Source organism: Alosa sapidissima, chromosome 22, assembly GCF_018492685.1.
Source record: "Alosa sapidissima isolate fAloSap1 chromosome 22, fAloSap1.pri, whole genome shotgun sequence".
Classification (NCBI taxonomy): Eukaryota; Metazoa; Chordata; class Actinopteri; order Clupeiformes; family Clupeidae; genus Alosa; species Alosa sapidissima.
In genome coordinates this window covers 4,676,403-4,694,818 of record NC_055978.1, presented here as the reverse complement: position 1 = coordinate 4,694,818, position 18,416 = coordinate 4,676,403, and the positions used below count along the sequence as shown (strand labels likewise).

The 18,416-nt window shown below is 42.3% G+C and overlaps 3 protein-coding genes across 4 annotated transcripts; 1 reads left to right on the top strand and 2 right to left on the bottom strand.

The window, feature by feature from the left end:
- Window positions 1–3,833: 3,833 nt before the first annotated feature.
- lmod2b (leiomodin 2 (cardiac) b) lies at window positions 3,834–9,313 on the bottom strand. Its single transcript, XM_042079042.1, has 3 exons — window positions 8,821–9,313; window positions 6,634–8,052; window positions 3,834–4,180 (listed from the first exon to the last, which is right to left on the bottom strand). The coding sequence occupies exons 1-3, from the start codon at window positions 9,094–9,096 to the stop codon at window positions 4,154–4,156; spliced, it is 1,722 nt and encodes a 573-aa protein (XP_041934976.1). The 5' UTR covers window positions 9,097–9,313; the 3' UTR covers window positions 3,834–4,153.
- Window positions 9,314–10,950: 1,637 nt separating this feature from the next.
- Window positions 10,951–15,638, bottom strand: asb15b (ankyrin repeat and SOCS box containing 15b). Of its 2 annotated transcripts, none has more exons than XM_042079040.1 (10): window positions 15,413–15,638; window positions 15,156–15,291; window positions 14,991–15,043; window positions 14,706–14,837; window positions 14,093–14,251; window positions 13,308–13,553; window positions 12,887–13,058; window positions 11,812–12,376; window positions 11,406–11,559; window positions 10,951–11,298 (listed from the first exon to the last, which is right to left on the bottom strand). In XM_042079040.1, the coding sequence occupies exons 2-10, from the start codon at window positions 15,257–15,259 to the stop codon at window positions 11,138–11,140; spliced, it is 1,746 nt and encodes a 581-aa protein (XP_041934974.1). In that variant the 5' UTR covers window positions 15,260–15,291; window positions 15,413–15,638; the 3' UTR covers window positions 10,951–11,137. The 2 variants fall into 2 exon arrangements, with proteins under 2 accessions (XP_041934974.1, XP_041934975.1); XM_042079041.1 differs by having other exon boundaries at window positions 15,156–15,261.
- Window positions 15,639–15,919: 281 nt separating this feature from the next.
- ndufa5 (NADH:ubiquinone oxidoreductase subunit A5) lies at window positions 15,920–17,875 on the top strand. The gene is made up of 5 exons (XM_042079043.1): window positions 15,920–16,026; window positions 16,469–16,513; window positions 17,184–17,300; window positions 17,493–17,558; window positions 17,663–17,875. The coding sequence occupies exons 1-5, from the start codon at window positions 16,006–16,008 to the stop codon at window positions 17,762–17,764; spliced, it is 351 nt and encodes a 116-aa protein (XP_041934977.1). The 5' UTR covers window positions 15,920–16,005; the 3' UTR covers window positions 17,765–17,875.
- Window positions 17,876–18,416: the final 541 nt, after the last annotated feature.

Here is an 18,416-nt window from a genome sequence, read left to right as displayed (position 1 = left end):
ACTTTGCACCAAATCTACAGCCTCAGTTTTCAGTTTGATTCATTAGCATCCAGATATAATAAATCTATACTGATTTCCTGATTACTGTTTTTTGCACCACTTCCACAGCTTCCATAAGCTTGATGTTACCAACTAAAATTCAGAAAAGACAACAAAGAGAAAGACATTATTATTGAATGCTTTAGATAATGGCTATATTGTCACATTAAGGGTTAGTCAGCAGAAAACTATCTGTAATGGATGTCTGATAAAATCTAATGAAATCAATGAGTGGAGTGCAGTGCACACACATCTACAAATTTAAACATATATATATATATATATATATATATATATATATATATATATATGTGTATGTGTGTGTGTGTGTGTGTGTGTGTGTGTGTGTGTGTGTAAGGCTTAGCCAACAATTGAAAAATAAAAAGATACAAACAGTGTGCAGGTATCTTTTTATTTTTTTTAAAAAAACTTAATGAAATGCCAACAGTCCAGCAAATCAGTATAGAGCAGGGGTGGGCAACTAATTTCCCCAAGGGGCCACATGACAAACTGGGACTGTTGAGGAGGGCCAGACCCAAAATACCAAACTCAAGTCTGAACTCAATTCTGTCCAATTCTATTCTGTTCTTGTATAACATTAAGTAAATCATATGTTTTGTTTACTACTCGTAAGAACAGATGAAAATGTGAGGGAGACCAAGGAAAAACAGCAATAGGCTATTTAATCTATGTCCAGTATTTAATCCTCATTATCGAAAATGATTTTTTGACATTGACATTTTTTTTTTCAGTTTTCAAAGGCTGATATAAAAAAGTACTACAATATCTATATAACTAGATGTACCGCAGAGCGGTACAAAATATGACCGTCGCCCAGTCCAGCACATTTTTTCCACAAAAATAAATCACGCTGAAAGGACTATATGATTCTAACTGTCTCACTAAATTGCATTATCCACACTCAATTCTCACTGATATCTGCTAGACAACAAGTACCAAAACATGATTAGTTCATAGATTTCACATGTAAAATTCATTTTATACAACCCCACCTCCATCTTGCCTGTTCATAATTCTGAGAAATTCTTGAATTGTGTGCATGTGTGCATGTACATGTTTATGTTATGTGTGTGTGTGTGTGTGTGTGTGTGCGTGCTTGTGTGTGTGCCTGCGTATGTGCCTGTGCATGCAAGCGTACATATGTCTACTGTGTGAGTAAGTGTCATACGTATGATTACTGTGAATGTATGTGTGTGTGTGTGTGTGTGTATCTGTTTGTGCACATGTGTGCACATGAAATGGGTTAACATGACCCCTGGAGGCAAACATACGGAAAAAATGGTCATCCTAGTCCCTACAGTTCTCAAGATATTCACAGAGAACTGTGTCTGCCCTACCCTCCTTTCGGGGGGTCCAGTCCAGCGGGGGGGCAACAGATCAAAACGAAAAATGACGGTTCCATGCTATCCATGTGGGGGTACATGCCCACCAAGTTTCGTGTACCCCTGTCTTTCAGTGTCCCGGGAATCCTTGTTGGTGTACGTCACTAAATGTACACATACATTATTTTATTGTAAGGCCCCCCATGAACGAAAGTACACAAAACTTGGCATGCATTCGGAGGGTGTCATAATGATCCTACACTTTTAATTTCGTGCAGTTTTGACCTTGTCAGCCAGAGATATTGTGATGAAAACACTGACTTTTTTGCTTTTTAATTTTTAACTAGGTGGCGCTATACATGAAATAAGTGGTAATGGGATGGGTTGACATGCCCCCTTAAGACCAACATACATAAAAAAGGTGGACCTCCTAGGCCCTACGGTTCTCGAGATATTCACAGAAAACTGTCTCCGGCCACCTACAGGCCAGTTGGTGTAAAGTAACATAAATTAATTTATTGTGTGGCCCCCCATAAACGGAATTTCACGAAACTTGGCGTGCATACAGAGGGTGTCATAATGATCCTACACTTCCAATTTCGTGCAGTTTTGACTATGTTAGGTCACAGATACCTGCGATTACAACACCTCATTTTTACTTTTTTGTGTTTAACTAGGTGGCGCTATACATGAAATGAGTGGTTATGGAATGGGTTGACATGGCCCTTTGAGATCAACATACAAAAAAAAAAATGGTCCTCCTAAACCCTACGGTTCTCGAGATATTCACAGAAAACTGTGTCTGCCCTACCCTCCTTTCGGGGTGTCCAGTCCAGCAGGGGAGGGGGGGGGGGGGGGGGGGGGCTACAGATCAAAACGAAAAACGATGGTTCCATGCTATCCATGTGGGGTTACATGCCCACCAAGTTTCGTGTACCCGGGAATCATTGACGGAAATTTGGGCATGCGAAAAAAAAAAATATATATATGACTAAACCTATAGTACTGTGCCACCATTTCATCAACACTCAGCAATATTTCATCATTAAATCATTACCATCATTAAATTAACTCTATGCAGAATTAGACTATGAAAATGTGAAGCAGACAATAGTAGGCTGTCATTAGTTAATCAACATGCACAAAGGAAACAATTTTAAAAATGTAGGCTATGTTTTTGCTTTAACTTTATGCACAAAACTGTGATTGGTCAACTCGCCCTGTGTGTTGAGCCGGCTGCTTCAAGCAACCTGTGGGTAGTAGCATCATACTAGTTCGCTAACATAAGCTTTGCAAATAAACTCAGACATATTTTGGTTACAGTGACGGGGTTATCCGAATGTAAACTGTCTATCTGCCGGTAACGTTTTGAAATTAACACATCTCCAACAAACAGCAGGAGTTCGTTCTGACAACCTTTGCGGTGGTGAGCGACGCCGACATAAGAGACACAAAACTTTGAAAGGTTTACGCCGACTTAAAGGCAACTGCATTGTGTCGACGCAGAAGCATTCTATTCACCAGCACATCAGTGAAGGTGTTTATTTACATCGTATGCATCCACGCACAAATGTATGGGCGTACAAATAGCAGTCGCTTTCAAAATAAAAGCAATATTGATTTGCGAGCATTATCTCTATGCTAGGCTCTTGACTATTGTTCTTTCACGGACCTTACGCGGGCCGTATGTTGCCCATGTATGATATAGAGCATGCTTTGATGTAATACAATCCATTTAAAATGTCCATCCTGTGAGGACAACAACCTGTTATCATGTCCTATCTAAAGCTGTGTGCAACAAGGACTGTGTGTGTTTGGCTGGGACTGTGTGTGTTTTGCTGTTATGATAAGACTGTTCGACTGTTATGATGTAGGCCTATAAGCATGGTCTCTACTTTTAATGATGATACGGGTTCATGTTATCTGTGGTCACGAAGGACAATAACTAAGTCTTTTTCCGTGCTGTGGGAATTGGGATGGTTCAATCAGCAGAGCTGCAGTGGCCGCTGCTGCCGTTTCGGCCACTGCTAAAAACATTTTCCTGTTTGGTCGGAACAGCTGCAGAGTGGATTTAGGAACAGGGAGCCCTTCCAAGACACACAAATGCAAACGAACTGGATTAAGGCAAGCTCAGATACATATATAACTAATGCTCCAGCTGACTCATTTGTGCCCTGCTTTGGTTACAGGCGGCCTCACCACCTGACCCTCCCTGAGAATAGGATTCTTTTCGGCTGGCACTGAGATATGGACTCCAGAGGCCATGCCATCTGCACTGTGGTGTTCAAAGCAGCGGCCTGCTCCACAGCCGGCAACCAAATTGTTTTTATGGTTTGGCTGCTTCTCTAGTATAATGGAATTGAACTGGAGACTCCGTTTTCTTGAGTAAATGGCAACTGGTGGAAAAGTTATCCTCATGTTGTTACCGAACGGATGACAAATCCAGTGATATTTTGGTTGAATAATACAGTGTGCACACTGCACATTTTATTTTCTCACATTTAGTAAGTATTTACATTTGTACACAAGTGAAATATTTTTTTTTTCAATCTTCAAAAATCTTAAAACCTTCAAAGGCAGTAAAAGACTGTCATATACAGTATAAATATAATTCAGTCCCAATGGCATAGAAAAAAACAGGTTTTAGTATTCCAAGTATTACACATACAGTGCAAATATCCAGGTTCTCCCCCTTTAGAAGTAAACTCCGCATTAAACGATTTTTCTATCTTCAATGCATCCTGCTGCACTCCCAGAGACTCTGAAACGGATTATCGAAGGTGATGCGGTATCTCCACCTGTAACAAGTAAGTAAAATACACCTTTAATAAATCATCTAAATAGATAGATAGATAAAATAAAATAAATGTACCGACTATTATTATTATAACATCTGACAGTATAGATAGTATACTAGTATAAACTAGAAATGCAATTCCAAGGAATTACCCGTGCATGAAAATGCTAAAGTTGTGATGTAAAATATCATGTATAGTTAAAACAGATAATACAGAGATGGTTACTACGGTGATGCTAGGATAGGCATGGTGGTTGCATAGCTTAATAAAAGTTGATAGTTTAAAAGTAGACTGTTTAAAAGCTGAATGTAGATAGTTTAAAAGTTGTTGATAGACAGTAGATAGTTTAAAAGTTGTTGATAGACAGCTAGTTTAATAGATAGTTTAATGATAGTTTAAAAGTAGACCGTTTAAAAGTTGAAGGTAAATAGTTTAAAAGTTGTTGACAGACTGGAAGTTTAATGAATGTTGATATTCAAATAGTTTAATGGCTGTGTATAGGTAGATATTTGACGATAACTGAAAGTTGGAATGGCTCTAATGTTTGCTAGCAGTTATGCTAAGATTTTTAACTATGCTAACCATGCTACTTAGCTAATGTTTTATAGCAGTGTTAGCAATGTTAACATGCTAACCATGTTACTTAGCTAACTTAGCTAACATTTTCTAGCAGTTTTGCTAAACATGCTAACTATGCTAGCAATGCTAACATGCTAACTATGTTAACCATGTGACTTAGCTAACCTAGCTCATCATTTTTAGTAGTTATGCTAACTATGCTAACTAGCATGATAACAATGTTAACATGCTAACTATGCTAACCATGTGACTTAGCTAACCTAGCTAATCATTTTTAGCAGTTTTGTTAAAAATGCTAACAATGCTAGCAATGCTAACATGCTAACCATGCTAACTAGCTACAGTGGGTAGGAGTCATAGTTGATGACAAGTGTTGACATAGTTGATGAAAAGTTAAAAGTTGTTGATAGACAGCTAGTTTAATAGATAGTTGATAGATAGTTAATAATAGTTTAAAAGTAGACTGTTTAAAAGTTGAATGTATATAGTTTAAAAGTTTAAAAGTTGAATGTAGATAGTTTAAAAGTTGTTGATAGACAGCTAGTTTATTAGATAGATAGTTTAATGATAGTTTAAAAGTAGACCGTTTAAAAGTTGAATGTAAAAAGTTCAGTAGTTTAATGGGTTACATTGTTTAACAGTGGATTATTGTAGTGAGGACTTTTATTTTGAAATAGTTTTGGGCAGAGGAAACAGTTAAATAGGATGTGTAGTCTTAATTGACCCCGATTGTATGCTTAAAGCCTGAGGCTGCAGGTGGCCTTAACACCTGCCATAGGATTCTAATTGCTTAATGGCCATATTATAATGTCATAATCGGCAATGTTAAGTGTATGGGGATTTTTAGAAAGTTTTTCTTTAATAGTTTGAAAAAAGTATAAAAGTTTCAAAGTTGAAAAGACATAGCAGCTTGGTCCGTTTGAATACCTATGTTACAAAGTTTGAATGACGTTTCTAAGTTAAACTGTTCAAGAGAAATTGCGTACGGAAAAAGTGGTAAGCGGAATAATAATAATAAGTTGCCTAGGAAGAACAGTACAGTGCATTTTCATGCACTGTAATTACATACTGCATATGCCATAAATGTGTAGAAAGGACAACTTGACAAATATCCATCAATCAATTTTCTTAATAAGGTTTTCTTTCCACTGAGAGAAAGAGTCCTCTCATTGAGCCCAATGAAGAGTGTCTTGTTTGTTTTGTCTCGCTGTCAAGTGCCCCAGCCTGGGAGGCATTTGTCTTATCGCAACTGGGCAAAATGGGGGGCTATTTATAGTTGCATTAAGAGGCAGGAATTTCACAGGGTCACTGTCTGTCATCCCATGGTAACACAGATTTTTCCAAGGCCACAGCATAACGTGCTCTGCAGAGGGCTGTTTGATTGGCCACTATGTCTTAGTGCTTTAGGACCTGATAAAGTGTTCCTCCACCACATTGTCATCTCGTTTGGCACTTGTACTCGTAAACAGTCTCTGTGCCTTTCAGAAGGAAGCAATTGGGACAGAAGTGCCTTTGTGTCCTGATCTGCCTTCAAACAGGTTCAGCAGAATGAGACGCATGCTTCACAATCTCAGGAATGCATGTGAAAGCAAAGCGGAGCGGTGCCTCATTCTTCAACAAGCCCAAAAAGCCTGTTAGCACCTCTAACAGATGTCTGAATGCAATGCCAGTATGACATAATGTCTACTTTTTTTATTACAAACACTAAGAGCTTTAGCAGAATCCAACTCACCACTAAGAATTCATTAATGGCTGTCTGGTATTATTTTTAATTTAAACTCTGGAAAGTGAAGATCAGCTGATGATCATGGCTGTCGCCTGTCATGTGTTTGACATGGCTAGAGATGAGCATATGTAGGAAGTGATCATCTTACCTTTCTGAGGGATTTTACGCTGCTTCCACGAATGGCTGCCATTAGTTCGTCATGGCTTGACCTCTGGGGAGTGGAGGGCCTGGGCAGCTCTTCAGCCCTTCTGTCTATAGGCCTCAGGGCGTTTTTCAGTTCCTTGAGAATGTTGGGCGTCTTCACTTTGTTCGCGGTTTTCTTGCCCTTTTTACTCTTGGTTTTAGATTTCGATTTTAAAGGGGCCTGCTCCTGGTTGTTACTGCACTCCTCGTGCCGTTTGATGACCTCTGCGATCATCCTGGTTGGAGCTTTCTTCTTCTCCACCACTGGCATGGAGGGTGGAGGAGGTGGTGGTGGAGGAGGAGGAGGTGGAGGAGGCGCAGGTGGAGCGTTCTTGGCGGCCGACTCATTGCGTGGCAACTTAGGGGAAGACCACGGAGAGCTTCGGGGCGATCCGTAAGGCGACGGTGTCGGGGTGTTCTTCTGCAGGGCAGTCGTGCGAGGGTTGACCGCCGATGCCCCTGCATTAGCCCCGCCTTGCTGCCGCTGTTCCTGCAGTCGCCTCTGCCTCTGGTAGTCCTGGTTGCGGGTGAGGATGCCCGTCATGCTCATCCTTGGGCCCGGCAGGTCAAACTGGTAGCCCAGCTTCAGCAAGGTCGTGTTCTCCCTCAACAGCTTCACCATCTCCATCTCCACCTGGCCGCCGCAGATGTGCCGCTGGTTGTGGAATCGGAGCTCTGTCATGGTTTTGTTTTTCGTCAGGGCCTGCACCATTGCGAGCACACCTTTGCCAGTGATGTAATTGGACTCGATGTTGAGGCGGATGATGGAGCTGTTCTCCCTCAGCATCTTGCCGATGGCAAAGGCCACATGGTCGTCGGCGTGAGTGTTGGCCAGGCTGACGTTGGTGACGTGGGTGTTTGAACGCAACGCTTCGGCAAAGCGAACAAGATTCTCCTTCGAGATGTCCTCAATGTTGTTGAGGTTGACCTCAGTGGTGTCCGGGTCATTGGCCAGGATCTTCTCCAGGACGTCGTCCACTACTGTTGGGTTCTCACTGTTGGAAGACTGATTTGGAGTAGCCGCTCTAAGTGGTTCTTCTACTGGAGGACGCGGGCTTCTTCGTAAGGGGAAATCTTGGTTTTGGTGGAAGCTTTGCTTTGGTACCTCCAGATAGTTTTGTTTAACAACCTCCTGTTTAGTTTCTGGTTTCTCCTGTTCATCCTCCTCCTCTTCCTCCTCATCCTCAGTCACTGCCTCCTCAGACTCGCTCTCTTCCTCAGACTCACTCTCTTCCTCTTCTTCTTCCTCTTTCTCTTTGACATCATCCTTATCTTTGTCTTTCTCATCTGCCTCATGTTTGTCCTTCTCATCTTCAGAGGTGTCACTCTCTGTCACACACTCCTCCTCATCATCACTTTTCGCATCTTCATGTGCCTGAAACTCCTGGAAATCAAGTCAGAGATCTTCAGATTTTCAAGCTTGTATTTTAATATTGAATCAGCATTATTTTCATCGCTTGATGTTACATGTTTAACTTCAATTTTATATAGCATTATATTATACGATTATAAACACAATTTTATATAATAAGAAGAAACATAAGTTTCATAATGAACCTCTGAGGCAGTGATATGCACAATATACAAACTATTTAATTTTGCCAATGGGCAAATAACACAATAATGTTTGCCAAGACCTACACTGATTTCAGTATGCATTGTCATTCTGTGTACCTGACACTTAAAATGAATACTGTATGTTAGAAACAACACAAACTGTGTTGTCCCTATCTGGACAGAGACACTAGTTGTGTTATTTTCAACACATTTGTTGTAAGAGTGTACACAGTATAATAAAAGCAATGTGTTGTCCTATCTGGACATAGAGGTGTGTTAAAAAAACAACACTAGTTGTGTTATTTTCAACACATTTGTTGTAAGAGTGTACACAGTATAATAAAAGCAATGTGTTGTCCTATCTGGACATAGAGGTGTGTTAAAAAAACAACACTAGTTGTGTTATTTTCAACACATTTGTTGTAAGAGTGTACACAGTATAATAAAAGCAATGTGTTGTCCTATCTGGACATAGAGGTGTGTTAAAAACAACACAAGTTCAACAATAACACATTCGCTTTAAGCACGCAGAAAAGAATAAAGGGTAGTCAGTGACTTCAAGGCATTTCTGTGAAGTTGGGGGGGAGTTACTGACCTGTGAAGGGCTAGAGCCGATCATCTCCTCCTCCAGCAGCTTCTGGGTCTCCCTCTCCCAATACTTCATGAGCGCCTCGCGGCTGAAGGTGCCGGTGGGCGTCTTCTCCGTCTGGTCCCTCTGCCTGAGCCCGACGGGCACGTTGGCGTCGGGGTCGATGTCGGCCAGCTCCTTCTCCAGCTCCTCGAGCTCCTCGGGGCTGAGCATGGCCAGCAGCTCGTCCTCGTCCATGTCCTCATACTTGCTGAGCTCCCGGCGGTAGCCAAACTCGCTCATGATGGCTGTCCTGCGTGTGAAGACTAGTCCAGATTCACCTTCAATGAAATGAGTCACTGAGCGATGGTGGGTGATAGTCCTCTTCTCGGTCCCCTCAAAGTGTCTCTGGGAACTGTTGCTCCAATCGGGTGGAGGTGGTTTGGAGAATGCTCTGCTATCTGTGGCTATCTGTGTTTGCTGGTGTCTGTGGGGTCGCTCACTTGCCGCCCCTGTCTCTAATCGGACCAGCTGCCGGAGGAGCCTTAAGAGGGGGATCAGAGGGGATGCGTAACAAAGTGCCAACCCATGATGCCGTTGCTTTTTTGGGAGTCAATGGGGATGGACGGACAGAGCCACAAAAAGAATGTGAGCTCAGTGGGCAGCCGCCCCCCCACCACCTCCATGGAGGCCTGTCAGTGGATCTCTGCGGCATTGTTCGTGTCCAAAACAAGGCCAGCTGTCCCAGAAATAGGGGAGCAAGCACAGCACCAAAGAACATTCACCACCAATACCAATGATGCAACATTGGTTGCTAGGATATTGTGCGATTTGTTTCAGCTATACATTTGACTGTTTAATGGTGGATTCCATGAAGATGCCATGGCTTTCATTGGGGACTCTTAGGTTTAATTGATGTTTAAACGAGTGTAAGTAACTTACCCATAATTAAGAATGTTTAATCATACCAAAAAAATTCAAGTCTTCACAATTAGGATGATTACTTTGTACTGCATGCAGTGGTGTGATACGCAGGACTATGCAGTATACCCACTTAAAAAGCATCACCTTCTCAGTATACCCACTTAAAATAGGCAAGGATACGTATTTGGGGTTGATCACGGGTATACCCACTACAGCTAACTAGACTACACCACTGACTGTATGCCATATACAGAACCATTATATCTGTATCTTTATACAGACCATAAATTGAATTGGACTAACCCTTCCTAGGACTCTTAAGTCTAAACATGAAAGTGTTTTAAATATTGATGAATCTGTTTGTATCACTCAATGGAACACCGAACTTTGTAACTTATGTTTACAGGTAATTTCAAACACAATTTTGCTTACATCTTCAACTCGAGTACACTATCACCCAGAGCATGCCTATCGTGTGTGTAACATAGCCGTGCAGCTATGCCTTGGCTTAGAGCCTTTCTCTTTTTTTCTGAAGTGGGTACCAAAAATACCACAAGGCCCCAGCTCAGTGCGTCAGTGAGCTAATGAAAGAAAAGAGGGTTATCACTGGAGCTTTTATCAGCAGTGGCAGGCAGCAGGAGGTTTAGGGGCCATTGTATGGATTTGAACTCCGGCAACCAGCCACTTTCCTCGGCCCCAATCTCTAGTTAATGTCGTCATTTGGATTTGGATGTCTTTTTTCCCCCACGCTGAAACAGAGGGAGCTGTCACATGCTAATCCGCCAACTGTCTGGGAAGAGTGGTGAATCTGCTTTTGGGAGTTTAGAAAATGGTCAGAAATGATGTAATGAGGCCCGTCATACTTTCATTTGATCCTGTCGGATGCCACGTCTGATTATTCAGATTTGTGTGACCAGATACACAGTGTGTGCCCCCTTCTCTTTTTCAACGTGTGTGTGTGTGTGTGTGTGTGTGTGTGTGTAAGTAACAGTCCATTACTTTCACCGTCACTCTTGAATAGCATTGCTGTCCGTCACAAGAGACAGGGTAGAGAGCAGAGGTACTTGGCTATGTGGGCATGTCAGGAACACAATGTCCACAGTCTCTGTCTGCACCACTGGCTCCGGTTGACAGCATGAGAATGCTGTTATCACAACAGAAGCTACTTACTGTGACACACTGAGCATTTGGAAAATACGTCTGAGTGAGAAGCACTTAGTCGAGGGCTCCATCTAGATTTCAACATTTTATTTCAAATTGAAATAATATAATATTCAGTAGAATTTACAATCCATTTACATCCATCATGCTGTTGAATATACAAACTGGTGCAAAAATATTGTTTTTACAGAAATAAATTCATACACTCCCACACTCACTTGTGCAAAATCACTGCTATACAAAAACATATATTCTTGAATTACATATTGCCATAAAGGTCATACTCTTTGTAGATCAGATAGTTCTTGATTGTGGGGGGAAACGGGACGGTCTCCATAAACTCGGGGTCGGATAGCCTTCTCGTAGTCATGTGCTTCCTGATGACCAGTCGGCACTGGTGCTGCAGGGACCGTGGGTTTCCTAAGAGCCAAAACAGAGTTGTTTATGTCTCTCCTGTCCTGCATTTACATGTGTACTTAGTCAGCGGTTCGAAATTAGGAGAGAATCTTGAGGGACAGATGACTCACTGAGCGTGTGACAAATCTCTGGCCACTCTTGCTGATGCTCAAGAATTGTTTGTAGCCGGTGACACAGGGGGACGTGTCGTACGTAGTCGAGCAAGATCTGCACGACTCGCCCCGCGGAGTGGGCCATCGAGGGCACGCCGATGAAATCACAGAACTGGACAGACGGGGCGGGGGGGGGGGGGGGGGGGCAAGGACAAGAAGTCATTAAACCAGGAGTTGTCTGTTCTGAGATGAATGGTTTAATGAGAAACCTGAGTGAGGGAACACAAGGTAAGTGGTAAACCTCCTAATATATGAGCCCTTAACCAGTTCTGTCACTTAACTACATACTTGAAACCCCCTCTGGTCCACCAGCATCCAAACATCCAAACTTACTTAAACCATTTCACTCAGTGTATATACTCACAGCTAGTTTTTCTGGGTCAGCGCAATAGCTGTAAAGCATGGCGTGCACTTCCTTCCAGACGGTGGCCTCGAGCCAGCCCTCGCGGTGGTGACAGCGAAAGCAGCTCTCGGCGTCGTAGCCATTGTTGAGCAGCAGGCGCATCATCATCTCGTCGCCCAGGCAATACTGCAGCGCTGTGGGGAAGACGGTGTCGTACAGCGCCGTGAAGTAGCAGTTGATGTCGGCGCCGTACTTGAGCAGCAGGCTCGTCAGCTCGTAGCGTCGGGCGCGCACGCTCACCATGAGGCAGCGCAGAGGGTCCTGGTCAGGCCGCGCGCCTGCCCGGAGCAGCGTCTCGGCGCACGTGACGTCGCCGTTGGACACGGCGAAGTAGAGGGCGCTGCGGCGCATGTCGCCGTACTTCTCCGAGATGAACGTCGCCAGGACGGGGTTGACGTCGAAGCCGTGCTCGATCAGCAACTGCAGGCAGTCGGCGTGGCCCCCGTCGGCGGCCGAGTGCACCGGGCTCATGCCCGAGATGCGGACGGCCCGTTTGGTGGTGATAGGGATCAGAGTCTTCAAGGCCCTGATTCAGGAATATTGGGAATTGTATTAGGCCACTCAGTGGACAGAGGAATGTCCATCATTATGACCACGGAGGCCAAGGTGGGTAACCCTTGCTTCATAGAGTAAAAAGGTCGACGCCAGTTTAGAAAATTGTTCTAATCTCTTGAGCATCAAATCCATAGATGCCAATGTCTCCGCCAAAGTCTTACCATGTTTTGATTCTACAGGTGCATTTAACACAGGTGATTTCAGTAATTAGCTGAACTACCTGGCTGAAGACTCGTGCTAATTGGAATCCACTGGTTTAGTGAATGTTTGGAACTAATACTGTATGTGGTTTGGCTTTTAACTTTCTGAAGCTGGGTCACCCACCTCTGCACAGAAGTGTCTGAAACTACACAATATACTGACCCAAAGACACAACCACATATATTCATTCAATCACTATGAGGAATCTTAACTGACTTATTTGGGCTTTTAAGTCCAAAGATCATGGTGTGTGTTATTGTCTTGTAACTGTATCACTCACAGATAATGTCCTTCATATGCAGCGCGGTGGATAGGCAGCTGGGAACACATGCTGGCCACATTGGGATTTGCACCATGCTCCAGTAGCAAGTTCATACAGTCCAGATTTCCTGAGCCAGAAGCATCATACAGCACTGAGTCCCCATTGGCAGCCTGTGCAGTCACGTCGCCACCTAGTGGAAAGCAGAGGAAAGTATAACTTTAAGGTTTACAACAGTGACAAGTTCAGGATGGTGATATACAACAATTGCTTCTTTGACCACAGATAATCATCACAGATCGTACAACCTCTATCCTATGACACACCTACGGTGCAACGTGGACACATCGTCAGTGATGTCTCCTGAGGTCATCTGGTGTTTCGTGTCTTAACACCAGACACCCTCATCTTTATTCTCCTAAAGAATCTTTGTCCAGCTTACCGTGAGCGACGAGTATCTGCAGGACGTCTGGATGGGCGTACTCGGCGGCGACCCCCAGCGGTGTGACTCCGTGCCCGTCCCGGCCGTTCACGTGGCCCCCCTGCCTCAGTAGGAGCATCAGGACGTCGCAGCAGCCCACCTTGGCTGCCTCGTGAGTGGCTGTCCAGCTCTTCAGACACACCTGGTTCACAAAGGCGCCCCCGATGAGGAGCTCCTGCACTATATCGTATGAGCTGTTCCTCACGGCTGTGGAGCACAATGGGAAAAGACAGTTGTTGGTTTATACCACTGATGCAAGATGGTGTAATAACGAGACGAAAGAAAGATTTCCCAGGAATATAGATTTGTAATATCTAAAGCCATTTTGAGAGTGTATTACTCTTGCAGTTATAATTCCATCAGCCTTGTGTCAACATAGATAGATTTGCATTACACACACGTAGTACAGATGAATATTTCTTATACTTATTCATTTGGTTGACACTTTTATTTCAAAGCGACTTAGCCTACAGTTATTGCAAGGGCTATTCTTCACAGAGCAACTTGGGGTTAAGTGCCTTGCTCAAGGGCACAATGATGGACGCCGGGAATTAAACCCACAACTTTTCTGGCTAATGCTCCTTAGCCACTACACTATACAACACTTCTGCTGGGAATGGGATGGTGCAGTATTTGTTGTATTGTTTTGTTTGTTTGTTATTGTGTTTCCTTGCCTTCCTACTATGTAAAGCGACCTTGGGTTTGAGTAAGGCGCTATATAAAATAAAATTATTATTATTATTCACCGAGCAGGAGTGCAGTCTCATTCTTGTCGTTGGTGTTGTGGGGGGAGGCTCCATGCTGAAGCAAGATGTTCACGTTCTCCAGGAATCCAGCCCGGGTGGCCAGGATGAGGGCAGTCTCTCCGTCTGCGGTCTTCTCCTCCATGGTCAGTTCATGTGAGGCTGTCCACCAAAACAAGTTTTGTATTCTTTGATAGTAGTCTTTATATGTTACTAAGAGAGTTTTTTCACATTAGTCTAACAGCCAGGAATTGGTAAATGCTCAGTGACATGCAAATTATATCTGTGCAAAACCAATAGACTAGTTTAAGATAAGTGATTTGCTGTAGAGGTATAGTCATATGTCATAAGTTGAAGCTGGCACTGACTGGTACATAACTAGTACCTGGAGCTCCCCTTAGTGGCATTCTCCAGCAGTTAGTGGTGTCAAACTGTTCAGAACTGTGCAGTTCATACTGCATCTAGAATATAGAATATAATTACTAGATACACAAAGTACATCTAATCTGTGTGTAAATATAATAAGATATCTCTCTCTCTTTCTCTCTCTCTCTTTGTGTGTGTATGTGTGTGTGTGTGTGTGTGAGAGAGAGAGAGATGATTCTCCAGTGCTCACCTATCAGTACTATGTCCAGAACGTTGGCCAGTGGCTGGACAGCGGCTACATGCATGGGGAGCCAGCCCCTGCTGTCCCTCTCCTTAAAGACAAAGCTGAAGCGTGACAGCCCCTTCAATGAGAATGCGTCACCTGGGAGTATAAACCAATCAATAGGCCTACATTAACATACATTAACATACATTAACATACATTAACATACATTAACATACATTAACACTGCATGTTTGTCATTACATGGTGGAAGAAATGAAGCTCCAACAGAGAAATACTGGAGTAGCCTACCTTCCTCAATGGCCGTGAGGACCCTCAAGTATTCATCACTGGCTGTGGGGAAACTGAACAAGTGGGATTATTTTTGCATTGTGGTTTCTAATATGTTCATTTAAGAATTAAGCTTGTTAATTGAATTTAAAATGTAAAACAAAATGGTATTTTATACATACATACCTCTCTATTGATCTAAGCAGTGGGAATTTGCAAGTGTCTTGAATGCTCAGACGTATGGCATAGTTGATTAGTTGATCTTCGTCCATTTGGTCAATTGCTTCCATGACTTCAAAAACAACAATAGCCTAAGTGGCAACTAAACAGGATATAGGGGCCTCACATAAGAGGTGTGTCATATGCATGTCAGTAGATTTTCTACACACCTTCCAACTCACCACAAATTCATTGCCTTTTTCATAAACAATAATTTTCCTTACCTGAAAACGTGTCTCAAAAACAGTCTTTGAGACCCTCTTCCCTTGCAGGCTACAGTTGATGTGTTTGTTATTGAGGCCACCGCTGGGATATATTTAGTCGTGGCTTGCTTTCATCACACATTCTGAGAATGCAAGTCACACTCTACCAGACAGTGCTGTGTTTCCAAGTGTGCACGTGTATCTGGGTCAGGAGCAGGGAAGCTTATGTCTCAGGAGTCACCAGTTGGCAGATAAAATGCTTAGTAAATGTGTCAGCAATTATCACACCTATCAGAGATTTAGTGATCGAGCAGTTTCCGAATTTTTATGTTGATTATATTAGGCCTTTATCATATTATGTAACAATTCTGCTTCAATTCATTTAGTCAGCCATTGCACTACCCATTTAAACTTTTAATCTCGTTTTAGTAGAAAATGAGGGACGTTTTTACATAATTTTGGAATTGTTATTTGAAAAATGAAAGAAGAAATGTGCATGTAAAATAGGCATTTCCTTGAAGAGAAATAGTATTACCTCGTGCGTCTTTACGTAGCTCGTTTACGCACGTGACGTCCTATTTTGTGAACAGGAAGTCGTGTAGCCACTGTGCAAGATGGCTGGATTGATCAAAAAGGTATGTGTGGAGGTCATGGTAATACTATCTTAATTGAACATAGTTGTATGTAGAAACAACATAAGAATATGATTCAGACAGTTACTGATTTGCTTCACACTGCGATGGCGCTAAAGGATAAGTTCTGCATCGACGCGCTAAGCAGCATGAATTACTTAGCTAGCAAGCTAGCAATGTGTGTTGTTTGCTAAAGTCACAGTGGAGATGCAAAGTTAGCTAACCTTTGCTGCGTTAGCAATTTAGCTAGCTGAAGTTAGTTATGCTGGAGATAGTTTAAGAGGTACATTTTTCTGTGCACGTCATATTGACTAAAAACTGTAGCTAGGCAGTTTTTCACTGTCTGTGACCGTGTTAGGTTAGCAGAATAGCCAGTAATCATTTGTGTGGCGCTTGAGGCAATATGTGTAGTATATGTTGTTGATCACTTGTTTTCATTTGACAGACTACAGGCTTGGTAGGCCTGGCGTTATCCCAGAATCCTCATGAGGTAAGTCAGATCTTGGGACAACTATTTGTGAACCTATGTACTTTACTGTGATGCCTCTCGGTTGCATAAACTAACGCTACCCTGCAAACGTTTGGAATCATCCTAGAGGGTAGATCAGAATAATCAGCATATGTTTTAGGTTTATGCTAACTTGTAGTGGGTATTGTAACATTCCATCTCCCGTGAAGACTGAGAATATTAATATTATTTTCCAATACACAAAAGCAGTGATAGGGCTACTCCAAACTAAACTTCTGAGAGCTGCGAAGTCTGATTTGTAGGCCAGTGCTCAAACACACATTTGCCTAATAGCTTTATTGTTTGTGCCAGCCATTTAAGGATGGTACACTACAGCCAGTAAAGCCAATTGAGAATGTTGGCCTGTATAATAATAGTTTTAAATGCAGTCTCTGTTTTCCTTTGGTCATGTTTACTTATTTTTTATGGAAATTCAGTAGTTTTCAATCCATTTGTAGAACATTCACTAGGCTATTTGTGTGAGCTTGATTAAAGTAAATATACTGAAAGGTGTGCAACTATTGCATGGCTTTACTTTATCTTCTGTAGTATAATGCTCCTATATGACATTAGTGAGCCAATTACTTTTTTTTTTTAACTAACATATTTGTTTACTCTGAATAATTATTGGTTTAATCAATTTAACTTGTAGCGGTTGAGGATTCTCTACAGCAAGACCCTGGGTGCTCTTCAAGCCATACCTCAGGATGCCGCTTACAGGAAGTACACAGAGCAAATTGTCAACGTGAGGTTGGACGCAGTGAAAACGGTAATGGTTTCCTTTATGTAGAATAACTAATTGCCTCTTTAGACCCTGATTTGAGGTGAAATCAAATGATTAATTAATGATTTGATTCTGGTTCAAATATGGAATGCATATTTAGCTGTAAGCTACCAGGTGTTGCTGTAGAGCTCATGTTTGTTTCCCATCATATTTGTTTGTTTCCGATCATATTTGTAGGAGACTGATGTTGGGAAACTGGAGCAGAGGATCAATGGTGGCCAGATAGAGGAAGTTATTGCTCAGGTATTGTTCTATTCATTGCATTCATGATATTGCAACAAAAAATATAATTATGTGAAAAAAGCAGTTTACGGTTGGATAATGTGATCATGCTCCTATCTCTGCAGGCCGAACATGAACTGTCTTTGGCTAGGAAGATGGCAGAATGGAAGCCATGGGAACCACTCATTGAAGAACCACCTGCAAATCAGTGGAAATGGCCAATCTAAATATCCTCGACTCAAGAACAACACTGTTTTCAAATCTTCTGGTTAATCCTTACTTTGATGTCGTTATTTATGTTCCAAGTCACCCAATAAACCTATGTAAATATATGTAAACTGCATGTACAACTGTGGGTTCCTCTTATAGATATAGGATAGCATATCATACACTATACACAGACTGTAACAGCAGGGGGTGCCATCTAGGTTTTGTGTCCTGGGTACTAATATGAAATTCTTCTTTTGCCTTTTCCTTTCAAATGCATGAAATACCTTCAAACAATTTCTTTACTGTAGTACAGATTATAGGCTACAGCTATTACCAATAAACACACTGACTGACAGTAGAGCTAGGGTGTTGGAGCAAAATGGTCAAATGAAGCTTAGTCAATGACTGATGAGACCGGCTCTTACCATGTCAGTGAAGACTCCAGGCCTCATAAGGTTGGTCATCCGGGCGGTTTGGTACACGTCCGCACAGTAGGGGGTGCCAATAATCTAGGTTTTGTGTTGGGTACTAATAACCTAGCTCAATTTAGAGCCATGAAATCATTCATGCATTGTAAAACATCATTTTTTGGACCAATACTTTGACCACTTATTATGCTTTGACAACTTATGATTATTATATATATAAGTATATATACTCTTGATCCCA

What these genes read in the sequence shown, in the direction of transcription:
- lmod2b (XM_042079042.1), bottom strand. Translation starts at nt 9,096, where the DNA reads ATGAGCGAGTTTGGCTACCGCCGGGAGCTCAGCAAGTATGAGGACATG. An exon ending in TCGGCTCTAGCCCTTCACAG is followed by an intron (nt 8,053 to 8,820) that starts GTCAGTAACTCC and finishes CTTGATTTCCAG; the next exon opens with GAGTTTCAGGCACATGAAGA. An exon ending in GCGTAAAATCCCTCAGAAAG is followed by an intron (nt 4,181 to 6,633) that starts GTAAGATGATCA and finishes TACTTGTTACAG; the next exon opens with GTGGAGATACCGCATCACCT.
- asb15b (XM_042079040.1), bottom strand. Translation starts at nt 15,259, where the DNA reads ATGGAAGCAATTGACCAAATGGACGAAGATCAACTAATCAACTATGCC. An exon ending in CCTCACGGCCATTGAGGAAG is followed by an intron (nt 14,838 to 14,990) that starts GTAGGCTACTCC and finishes TTATACTCCCAG; the next exon opens with GTGACGCATTCTCATTGAAG. An exon ending in TCTGGACATAGTACTGATAG is followed by an intron (nt 14,252 to 14,705) that starts GTGAGCACTGGA and finishes TTTGGTGGACAG; the next exon opens with CCTCACATGAACTGACCATG.
- ndufa5 (XM_042079043.1), top strand. Translation starts at nt 16,006, where the DNA reads ATGGCTGGATTGATCAAAAAG. An exon ending in TGGCTGGATTGATCAAAAAG is followed by an intron (nt 16,027 to 16,468) that starts GTATGTGTGGAG and finishes TTCATTTGACAG; the next exon opens with ACTACAGGCTTGGTAGGCCT. An exon ending in TAGAGGAAGTTATTGCTCAG is followed by an intron (nt 17,559 to 17,662) that starts GTATTGTTCTAT and finishes CTATCTCTGCAG; the next exon opens with GCCGAACATGAACTGTCTTT.